We start from the raw sequence: 12,393 nt of genomic DNA on the forward strand, positions 1-12,393 counted from the left end.
TTACTGTGCAGTGACACCCCAAAGAGCTTACTGTGCAGCCCCCATGTATAGTGGGCCTCAATTTTGTGCTCTGAGTGTGAAATTGACTAAAGAACAGGCTTTGTTGTATTTATTTAGTTGAGGGTGCCACATGTTTCGGTAGCTAAGACAGATATAGAAAGATAAGCTATTGTGCCTTGTCCAGACTCTCGTTTTGTTAAAGATCTCAGACCTGTTAACGATGCAGTTTATGCAAGGACTGCTGTTGTACCGAACCCCATTACGATTCTATGTGCTGTGCCGACATCAGCTAAATGATTTTCAGTTGTTGATTTGGCTAATGTTCTTTAGCATTCCGCTGGCATTTATGGTCTGCCAAAATCCATCTCGTTCCATCTTCTCCCACTGCCTGCCGGTGGGCTTCCACTCACTACATTCTGCAAATGTTCTCATCAATTTAAGATTTGATTTGAGTTTTCTGTTCCCAAAACTAGAATCAGTGATAAATACAGTAGATAAAGTTTTGTAGACTTTCCCCTTTGGAAAAGTTTTAAAAAATAGTGACTTTTCAAATAAGTTACAGTACGTTATACATGACAATTTGTACTGACAATTTGTTAGTTAACCTGTTAGTCCTATAGGGGCAGTATTTCATTTTTGGATAAAAAGACGTGCCCGTTTTAAGCGCAATATTTTGTCACGAAAAGATGCTCGAATATGCTTGGAATTGATAGTTTTGGAAAGAAGACACTCTTACGTTTCCAGAACTGCAAAGATTTTCACTGTGAGTCCCCTAGAACAAATGCTTCGGGCAAAACCAAGATGTTTGACCGACCAGGAAATGAACAGGATTTCTGAGGCTACGTTTTCCATGATCGCCTTATATGGCTGTGAATGCGACAGGAATGAACGGACACTTTATCTTGTTTCCCCAAGGTCTCTGCAGCATTGTGATGTATTTGTAGGCATATCATTGGAAGATTGACCATAAGAGACTACAATTGCCAAGTGTCCCGCTTGGTGTCTGCGTGGCAATTGGTGCGCAAAAGTCAGGTCCCAGTATTTTTCCATTCGAATCAGAGAACAAAGCTTGCTTCAAGGACTGGGCTTTCAATGGAGAGATATATGCCAAACCACCTTCAGGATTGATTCAAACAACGTTTTCCATGTTTCAGTCGATATTATGGAGTTATTTCGGAAAAAAGTTTGACGTGTAGGTGACTGAATTTTCGGTTAGTTTCGGTAGCCAAATGCATAGTAACAAAACGGAACGATGTGTCCTACACAAGAATCTTTCAGGAAAAACTGGACATCTGCTATGTAACTGAGAGTCTCCTCATTGAAACATCTGAAGTTCTTCAAAGGTAAATTATTTTATTTGATTCCTTGGCTGGTTTTTGTGAATATGTTGCGTGCTAAATGCTAACGCTAAATGCTAAGCTAGCTATCACCACTCTTACACAAATTATTGATTTTCTCTGGTTCAAAAGCATATTTTGAAAATCTGAGATGACAGGATTGTTAAGAAAAGGATACGCTTGAGAGCAGGCATATTTATTTCATTTCATTTGCGATTTTTAGAAATCGCTAACGTTGCGTTATGGTAATGAGCTTGAGGCTGTAGTAACGATACCGCATGCGGGATGGGGCGGACTATGAGGTTAAGCTATCCCTATGAACCATTTAGTGTATCATTACAGCAGTATGTACTGGTAATATATGTTAGCTAGCTATCTAACGTTAGTTGGCTACTAATACATTGAACTTGCCAGTATATTAACTATATGCTATCTAACTACCCAACGGTTATTGACTTGATTATTCACATCATTCTTAGCTTAGCTAAATGGTATAGTCGTTGTGCATTCTCAATGGACACTGTTAAATCGACTGCTTTGTAAATTCGCAGAATAACTGATGAATTTAGGAACGCTCAACACCCGTTGAATATGGCCGGTATGTATGGGTATTCCAACACAGCGTGGGTATGTGAGTATGTTGATAAAATGTGTAGGTATGCTTTGATGGCAGGTTTGAAACCTGTTATCAAAATGGGTATTGTCCCTGACCTTAGAGATCCTTTTTATGTCTCTATTTTGGTTTGGTCAGGGTGTGAGTTGGGGTGGGCATTCTATGTTTTCTATTTCTGTGTGTTTGGCCCGGGTGTGGTTCTCAATCAGAGTCTATCGTTGTCTGATTTAGGTAGCCTTTTCCCACTTGTGTTTTGTGGGTAGTTGTTTTCTGTTTTTGTGTCTGCACCAGACAGAACTGTTTCGGTTTCGTTCGTTCTCTTTGTTATCTTTGTTATTTCAGTGTTCAGTTTAAATAAAATCATGAACACGTACCACGCTGCATCTTGGTCCTCTCCTTCGAACAGCCATTACAGAACTACCCACCACCAAAGGACCAAGCAGCGTGGAAGAGAAGACTGGACACGGGAGGACATCTTGGACGGCAAGGGATCCTACACATGGGAGGAGATCCTGGCTGGAAGGAATCTCCTCCCATGGGAACAGGTGAAGGCAGCCAGGAGAGCGGAGGCAGCAGGAAAAGGGAACCAGCGTTTTGAGGGAACACGGCTGGCAAGGAAGCCCGAGAGGCAGCCCACGGGGAGTGTGGCAGAGTCAGGTTGGTGAGGATCCAGCCAGGAGGGATTGTGCCAGCCCTGCTCTCCAGACCTCCAGTGTGTCTCCTCGGGCCAGGATATCCTGCGCCGGCTCTAAGCACGGTTTCCCCAGTTCGCCAGGAGAACCCAGTGCGGCCTGTTCCAGCTCCCCCACACGTGCCGGGCTAGACTGGGCATTCAGCCTGGAAGAGTGGTGCCAAGGCTACGCACCAGATCTCCAGTACTCCCCCACAGCCCGGTCTATCCCGTGCCTCCTCCACAGACCAGGCCTCCAGCAGGTCTCCCCAGCCTGGTGAGTCCTGTGCCTGCTCCCAGAGCCAGGTCTCCTGTGTGTCTCCCCAGCCTGGTGAGTCCTGTGCCTCCGGCCTGTCCGGAGCTGCCAGAGTCGCCCTCCTGTCCGGAGCTGCCAGTCGCCCTCCTGTCCGGAGCTGCCAGAGTCGCCCTCCTGTCCGGGGCCCGCTGCGAGGGTCCCCAGTCCGGGGTCGGCGGCGAGGGTCCCCGCTTCAGAGGAGCCACCTAAGTGGGCCAAGCCTAAGGTGGAGCGAACCTAAAACAAATACATAACAAAAGAACTAAGGTCAGAAACATGACAAGCTGGGTATTTTGCGATAATACTGTGTGGTGTGTTTCCAGTTCAGTGCCCAGTTCAGGTCTACATTAACTCCACCCTACCTAAAATAACCTTCTTGTTACATTAATTCATAGCCTTGGTAATGAATATATACAAAGGGAGACATTTCTACAGACTATTTTAACTGGGATACCTTCTTTAGGTATGGTGATAGATGGGAGACTGTGGACTAGACAGACCCAAAAACTTGGAGGTAACATCTGAGCTCAGAGTTTGGTACATGCTGTAGAATGGACTTACAGTGGGGCAAGAAAGTATTTAGGCAGCCACTAATTGTGCAAATTCTCTCACTTAAAAAGATGAGAGAGGCCTGTAATTTTCATCATAGGTACACTTCAACTATGACAGACAAAATGAGAAAAACAAATCCAGAATATCACATTGTAGGATTTTTCATGAATTTATTTGCAAATTATGGTGGAAAATAAGTAAACAAAAGTTTATCTCAATACTTTGTTATATACCCTTTGTTGGTAATGACAGAGGTCAAACGTTTTCTGTAAGTCTTCACAAGGTTTTCACACACTGTTGCTGGTATTTTGGCCAATTCCTCCATGCAGATCTCCTCTAGAGCAGTGATGTTTTGGGGCTGTTGCTGGGCAACACAGACTTTCAACTCCCTCCAAATATTTTCTATGGGGTTGAGATCTGGAGACTGGCTAGGCCACTCCAGAACCTTGAAATGCTTCTTACGAAGCCACTCCTTTGTTGCCCGGGCGGTGTGTTTGGGATCATTGTCATGCTGAAAGACCCAGCCACGTTTAATCTTCAATGCCCTTGCTGATGGAAGGAGGTTTTCACTCCAATTTTTTTTCTAATTTTGTCTGACATAGTTGAAGTGTACCTATGATGAAAATTACAGGCCTCTCTCATCTTTTTAAGTGGGAGTACTTGCACAATTAGTGGCTGACTAAATACTTTTTTGCCCCACTGTATGTTCAGTAGACCAAGACCCCAAAATTATTTTCAAAGGAAACCATTTACTGCAAATGCAAACATTTACTGCAAACGAGAGTTTCTATTGGACAAATTCAGGTAGGTTGGTCCCCTTTTCAGTCCGTTTGCTTTTGTTGCCTTCCATTTGGTTCGTAGTAAATACACCCCCAACGCAATAGAGACAAACCATTTCAAATAGAGTAGTTAGGACACACACACACCATCCCTGGTGCCCTCTTTTCACTCACACTGAACCACTGTAGTCAAATACTAGATTTTGAATAGTCTGCCAAGTTACAATGTTACAGGCATTGGTTACATGTTATTATAATGTAACAGGTTAGGTTACACAAGCTATCACAATGGAAACATCCACAGGTCGTGGTAAACACATTGGCCCACTGTACATACGGTCTACTGAGATGTAAGTCATCCCACCAGACAGAGCTTGTGTTACTCTAACTGTATCATGATGTCAACATGATGAAGGAAACTTCCCAGACTCCTGTAAGATCGAAGCTATTTGACCCGTGAGGAGTGGCATCATGTGCCTGCGTCCCAAATGGCACCCTATTCCCAATATAGTGCACTACTTTTGACCAGAGCCCTATAGTCAGTAAGCCCTATGGGCTATGCTCAAAAGTAGTGCATCATTTAGGGAATAGGGTGCCATTTGGAACACAGACATGTGAGTTGCAGGTGGAGCAGCAACCGTGGACACAAGTGGCAGGGGCTCCTGCCCCCACAGAAAGTATGTCAACCATTTCCTTAACATTCACTCCATTTGATTCAATGCATGGACATTTTCCTCTGGAAAGTATATTATTATAAAGTCAACATCTTAATGAATTGTGCATTTAAATATTCATATTCCAGACAGATGGAGAGAAATGCAATTGTGTGTTTAAAAGCTTATTAGTTAATTAAACAATATTCAATGTGTATGTACTGTATAATGAATAAATCAGGTCTTGGCAAATGTAAGGAAGATAGATAGATATCTGTCTTATTCGAGAGGTGTTGTGCTTGACAATTATTCTCTCTCTAATGAATTGCAGCCAAGTTTCTGTGAAGTGAAATGTCTGCCAAGTTGGTCCGACAAGTCGGACATTTTACCCTCCATGCACCAGAATGTTCTGCCTCAGGACTAAAACAACTATTAAAACCAGTGATGATATACAGTAAAGGTATATCAGCCAATCTTAGTCTTTCGATCTGTCTTTTCTCTCTGTCTCTTTCTCTCTCCCTCTTTCATATTGTCTCTCTATAACAAACTATAACACATCAATTTGATGTATTTCCTTTCAGTTCTAGTTTCAGGCCCATTACATGCACTTCTAGGGGTTCGTTCGGGTGATTCGCTGGTGCTGCCTGGACCTGTAAGTCACACGAGTCTGGTCATTACCCCAGATGAAGTTATTAGATGAATGAGACTCTGAGGTCATCCAACCTCCACCTTCTCTACTAAGCAGCCAAGACACAGAATGTGAGGCTTGGAAAAGAAAGATTAATCTACTAGGCCTAGTTGATGAAAAAGAGTGGAATTTGATATGTCATGTGTTATATTGAATTGAGAGGATCAAGTAATAGGCCCTAGGCTTAATTTGAAGACCATAGATTATAATTGTCGCTGGTAGGATTTAATGTCTATGTATGCACTAGTAACATTCAGATAACAAATTCCAAATAAAAACATTCCATGCCCCTTGGTTGATTATGACATCATAAACACTTAGCCTCCCTTACCTGATTAGTTTCCATGACAATACACTATCAATCACCTTCTGTGTGTCACAAACAAAATAGCTTCTGCAAACCTATCTGTCCCTAGATAAACTCCATGAATACCTGATAAGATGCTGCTGCACAGTCGGTTGAACACTGTAGCCTTGATTCTAGATACCCCAGGGTATTACCTAACCACTGGCTAATTCAACTTCTTCTGACACTTGACCTCTGTGACAGGCTGAAAGGAGTTCCACCATCTGTGCTGCCTGTCTGCTAGTTTGTAACCTGCTGAGAATATAGAACCATGTCTGCAATCCCAGGTAGAGCGACATCTCGCTCTCACCCCTCACCTATCAAAACCGTGGTGGTCTACAGGAACGGTGATGCGTTTTTCCCCGGAAGGAGGTTTGTGATCAATCCACGCCAAGTGTCATCTTTCGATAGCTTTCTGAACACCGTTACTGGAGGAGTGGAGGCACCATTCGGAGCTGTGCGGAATGTTTACACACCTAGGGAGGGACACCGGATTCAGAGTTTGGAGACTTTGCAGCATGGAGAGATATATGTTGCTGGTGGGACAGAGCGTTTCAAAAAAATTAAGTAAGCATTTTTTATGCCATATATTCCACACGGTTAAACATATCTTCCTTTCTCTATGCAATAGCCTAATGTTAATAAATGATCACTTTTGTTATAGTCAAATGAAGAAAAAAAAGCCTATAGACTTAGACCAATATCGTGTGAAAGTAAAGATGTCACTTGACTCACATCATTTTGGTGCCCTTTAGTTACTTTCACATCACTTTGAAGAAGCCCCAAAGAAAGAAGAGTGATGTGGTAAGTAAAAGTGTCATTCAGGTGCTACATATTCTCTAACTCTCAAAAACTATAGAGCCACACATTGGAGGTGTCATAATACCCAGAAAACCTTGCGGTCAAACCTTGCGGGCAAACCTTGCGGTCATACAGTTTTTCCACCATTCATTTTCCCCATAAGGAATTTTAGAAACCCTTAACATAAGGGCTGTGTTTAATTTAGTCTTACCCTGGCGTGACATTTTGATAACCATGTAAATCTCTCTCGGACAAGGTGATCTTTATCAATACATTCAGCTCTATTTACTGTCCGATTCCAAAATGCTAATTAGCATCAAAATCATTGAAATGCTAATTAGCATTACTTTTTATTTTATTTTAATCGACATCATGCCAAACTACAAATCCCTGCAAGTTCCTGCATATCATCTCTAGCTGACACCTTTGCTAACAGGTATTGTGTCATTTTAAAACTTACACAATTGATTCATTACTACATTTAGCTAACATTAGATAGTTATCCAGAAATTCTTACCTTTGCCTCGATTCAGCTGTTTTGTCCAGATCATCATTTGTAGTTCTTTATGATAGCCACATTAGCAGCTAATTAGCATTTCATTTTTGGGGGTAAATACAGGTGAATATATTGATACAAGTCACCTTGTCTTAGAGAGATTTACACAGTTATCAAAACGTCATGCCAGGGTAAGCCTACACAGCCCTAAAAATCCCCTATGGGAAAAATGAATGGTGGAAAAATTATTGGAACAATATCTCTGTTTGACCACTAGGTTTTATCAGTATTACGACTCAAACTATGGTACTCTATTGGTGGCATTGCAACCTGGTCTCAGATTATTTCGTATTATTCTGTACATAAATGCGGGACACCCCATTTAGTATCATATGTTACGGTTAGTATGGTATGTATTAATTTGTGGATGTCATCATTCATTTTGTATGATATGTTACAAATTATAATTAGTATAACATGTTATGAATTTACCAAAAGTACAGCAGAAGGCTTGCAGTTGATGTACGATGCCTAGTGGCGGCCATGTTGGAAGACCACCGCATTAATTCTGCAGGACAACAACAGCCAAGTGGCTACTCCAAACTGCATGATAACAGTGCCTAAAACTAGTTGATTTATCCCCACAGTGATTATCTGTGGAGTGTTTGGCTATCCTAATAAGGCAGGAAACACAATGGGGAAAAATGTGACCCGTTTCAGGAATCTAGGCATATGTCGCAAGTCACGACTTCACAGGAGAGCCATTTTAACCTTTTAAATAATATATATTTTTTTTAAATGTGTTTTTTGGCAGAAATGCCTTCTGGAAAATGTGAACTTTCATATGCCTTAATAACAAATTTGTATGTCATCTGTAAATGCGAACCAAATTGTTAAATGACGAGCCTTGTTGTTTAAGCCACAGATAAAGGAAGCAACCTTCCCACTAGCCATGATTGGCTGAGATAATGAGTGGGCTGGACATGCCGAGAGAGGAGTTCGCATTGGTCTGCCATATAGAAGGCTTCTGTCTATTTGAGCTGGTCAGTCTGTGTTGGTAATCCTGTCTAGCACGGCTTTTAAAAAAAATGTATAGTGTAGTAGAGCTGCATAAGTGTTGCTCTCCACTTTCTGGAGGATCGAGTTTTGAAATCAGTGGAATTAGAGTATGATAGCTAAAGAGATGAAGTAAACACCTGTCTCCGGATTACATCTTCAAACTAAGGGCAACCGTAGCATGACATCCATGACAGGGAGACGCGTCCATCATGCATGATGATGAGGGAGTCTTGCGTTAGCTAGCTACATTTTCAGATATTACACATTTTATAATTTTGACAGAAAGTGGTTTAATTTCAAACTAAAATATACTGTTAGCTAGCTAGCTAACGTTAGCTGGCTGGCTTCCTAGCCAACGTTAAGAGTATGACGTTATTATTCGTATCCCAGAACCGTTTGCTTTGCTAGTTAACATTTAACCTGGTTGGTTAGCTCCCAGCAGATTCATGCAGGGTAGTCACGACATGATTTGGCACTAGGTTCATTGTTGTTTAACTAGCTAACATTAGCTGGCTGGCTCGTTAGCTAACGTTACGTGACGTGTGTGATCTTACACGTTGTTTACCTAGCTAGGTTCATTGTTTACCTAGCTAGCTAGCTACATGTCTTAAGCTAAAGTGTACAACACCCGTTGAATATGGCCGGTGTCAGTAAACATCGGCAAAATAAAAGTCGGCAAAAAAGTGAAATGAGATTGTTGCCAGCAGAGCTGGTTAGGCTGTTTCCATGTTATCTAGAGGTAAACAAATCATTGGCCAAAGTATCAAGTGTGCGAGATGGATGGGGCTAAAGCTTAAAAGGGTGTGAATGATGCTGAATGGGTGTTGACAAAGAAGAGCTCTTTACTAGATAGCATAACATTCAAAGGCCATTTTCTCAAAAGTTTATCAACTTTCAAAGCAGAATTACTTTCTCAGTGTTCCTCAAAAGTGTAGTGTACCATTTTGTAGCTCTGAGTCTACTTTTATCCAATGCAACAAAAAAAATGAAATTTTGCTACATAAGACCGAATCCAGGTGGTGAGTCACAAATATGATTACAGATTCCCCGCAATTATGAAACACCATTGGGGATACCAATGAGATAAGACTCAAGAACTCTCAGAAAAGCGAAGAAACCTTTATGCCTGTCAAGACCTGAACCCAGACAGCTGTCAGTACAGGGTCTACAATGATCATTTCATCACAGGTAAGTCAAGTCTGATCGATTTCGAGTTTTGTTTAGCTGTTATGCTAATCAGCTGTTTACAACACTACAGTACGTTTGCCAAAATTTGCCAGCTAGATTGCTTAAAGTCTAGCTATTAGCATGTGTTGCGTGAGTTACATGTTTTGGGGAATAAATTATTTTCACCATAAAAACTTCGCTTTATAACAAAGGATTGCATGCCTCTATCATCGCATTTACAGACTAATGTAAGCCTACTATTGCTAATGTGATGGGTAGATTGGATAGTAATAATTTATAATAAGTAATAAGAGTGTAGTGGCATAGGCTTATAGGCTATATCAGAGATGTTTCTTTCCTTTGCACGGGAAAAATATGACCTTTGATCAACATTTTATGCTACTACTACACTTTATATGACTGGAGACATTAGCATATATATATCTATTTTTTTATACGATCGGAGCCTAGGCCTACTCTACTGACACTGACAACAGGTCAATAAAAACGACCTTGTCTTGAATGCAGCCATGTAATATAGGCCCGAAAGGGGGTCCTGGCTAAAAGGGATCCAGCTTTTGTCAAATGAACGTCAAAAGTAATTTTGGGGGATTTTAGCTAACCCTTTTCTTAACCTTATCCTAATTATCCTAACCTGCTACGCTAATCCTCCTAACCTGCAGCGTACGTTTTCCTAATCTGCTATGAAATGTCAAATATTACGTTAATTTGACAAAAGATGGATCCATTTCAGCCATGACCATGAAAAGGGGAGACACAAATTCTACGATATGATGCCCATATAGCCTGGAGGACATTATTGTCCAAAAAACTTCAGTGGTTACCATTGTCAGTGTCAGTAGAGTAGGCCTAGGCTCCGATATAATAACCCAATGATAATTTGTTAAGAACTTTATTCATAAGAGGAGGGAAAATGTATGGTCATAGGACAAAGGCCTCAATGGGATGGACAACCTGCTGTGTTGACTATAGATATATTTCATCTTTATATGACTAAAACACCTGAAAGAATTTAACACAACCAAACACTTAAGTGGCCTGATGGTATAGGTGACCTGAAGAAGTGACATTGTAACATCATTTGTTGATGTACTATTGTAGGTTCACCAGCGGATCTTTATCAAGACACCCATGTTGACTGGATTCCCACCTTTATTAAGACACCCATGTTGACTGGATTTCAACCTTTATCAAGGCACCCATGTTGACTGGATTTCCACCTTTATCAAGGCACCCATGTTGACTGGATTCCCACCTTTATCAAGACACCCATGTTGACTGTATTCCCACCTTTATCAAGACACCCATGTTGACTGGATTTCCACCTTTATCAAGACACCCATGTTGACTGGATTCCCACCTTTATCAAGACACCCATGTTGACTGGATTTCCACCTTTATCAAGACACCCATGTTGACTGGATTCCCACCTTTATCAAGACACCCATGTTGACTGGATTCCCACCTTTATCAAGACACCCATGTTGACTGGATTCCCACTGTGAAGATCAGCAATGCTGCAGCAGCATCAGTTTCTACTTTGTCCTTTTCCAGATATGAAAGGAGACATCACTCAGTTATGCAAGATGGTTGTCATATGAATGATTCTGTTGTGCCATTTGAGTAGAGAGCACCTTCGCCTTGTCTTCATGACTAAAGTGCTCCCTTAAACTGTATGAAAATATAAAATATAATTTGGAACATGTAAAATACTATTGTTCATGATATTGTAAACACACTGTACTTTAATAATAGGCTATATTGTTGTATGTGTGAAATTAAAATGATTTTGTCATCTCTGCTTTGCCCCATTGAATAAAAAAGTATTTCTTATAGCCCAACTATTTTATTTATTTTACAATTTAAACACATTTAGAATAGACAATGTACCTGTTGTGTTAGTCTTAGGCAAACCATCTTCATTATCACAGTAGCACCTCCATGTGCCACTCAAACCTTCTGGGAGAAAAGCATCTGGCATTGAACTTGGTGGTAGTAGTTGTGTGTATGTTTTAAGATAAGGACCCCATCATCTCCTACTTCCAGACATTTTACCACCTAGATTACAAGGGTTGGATTTGACAAAACAATTTCATGTAAGCACAAGGCATGTACAAAATACAGTATAATGGTGAGCCTCATATACTGTACATTGTCCACCGGTATCATTTTTAAATTGAGAACATATAGCTGAAAAATATGTAGACAATGTGTGAGTTAAGCTATTCTCTGCTTCAGATGCACAATGTCAAGGGGTGCATTGCAAATGTTCCGTAAGGCTAATGCCATCATACTGCAGGGCAGTGGTTTCCAACTCCGGTCCTCGAGTACCCCCAACAGTACAGTTTATTGTAGCCCCGGACATACACACCTGATTCAACTTGTCAACTAATCATCAGGCCCTTGGAGTTCAATCAGATATGTTTGTCCGGGGCTACAACAAAAATGTGTGCTGTTGGGGGAACTCAAGGACTGGAGTAGGGAACCACTGCTGTAGGCCTATGGCTGCATTGGGAACCACTGCTGTAGGCCTATGGCTGCATTGGGAACCACTGCTGTAGGCCTATGGCTGCATTGGGAACCACTGCTGTAGGCCTATGGCTGCATTGGGAACCACTGCTGTAGGCCTATGGCTGCATTGGCATTGCATGCCATTATCAGCTGCAAAATGGGTTCACATGGCTGATATACTAAAAACATTGTGACAATCAAATAAAATTAACTGGAGAGCTTATGACTGAACAGAAAAGTCATGTTCATTTGAAAATACAACGCAGAAACAGATTTCCTTCTATATTGCAGGATTGTGATCTGTGATTAATCGACATTAGTTAGTCTCGAATAATAGTTACGTTATTATTAAAACAAGTTTAAACATTTAACTTCAAAGAATCAACACTATTTCATATAATTTCA

The 12,393-nt window shown here is 41.1% G+C and overlaps 1 protein-coding gene across 1 annotated transcript in view; it reads left to right on the forward strand.

Moving 5' to 3' along the window:
* Positions 1 to 6,202: 6,202 nt before the first annotated feature.
* The window catches only part of LOC115107458 (doublecortin domain-containing protein 2-like), a 37,772-nt gene continuing 31,581 nt past the window's right edge, over positions 6,203 to 12,393 (forward strand). The window contains exons 1-2 of the mRNA XM_065009428.1: positions 6,203 to 6,500; positions 6,689 to 6,737. Coding sequence (XP_064865500.1) covers positions 6,205 to 6,500; positions 6,689 to 6,737 — 345 coding nt within the window. The 5' untranslated portion in view covers positions 6,203 to 6,204. The remainder of the gene's footprint in view (positions 6,501 to 6,688; positions 6,738 to 12,393) is intronic.

The sequence above is a fragment of the Oncorhynchus nerka genome, linkage group LG24 (assembly GCF_034236695.1).
Source record: "Oncorhynchus nerka isolate Pitt River linkage group LG24, Oner_Uvic_2.0, whole genome shotgun sequence".
Lineage (NCBI taxonomy): Eukaryota > Metazoa > Chordata > Actinopteri > Salmoniformes > Salmonidae > Oncorhynchus > Oncorhynchus nerka.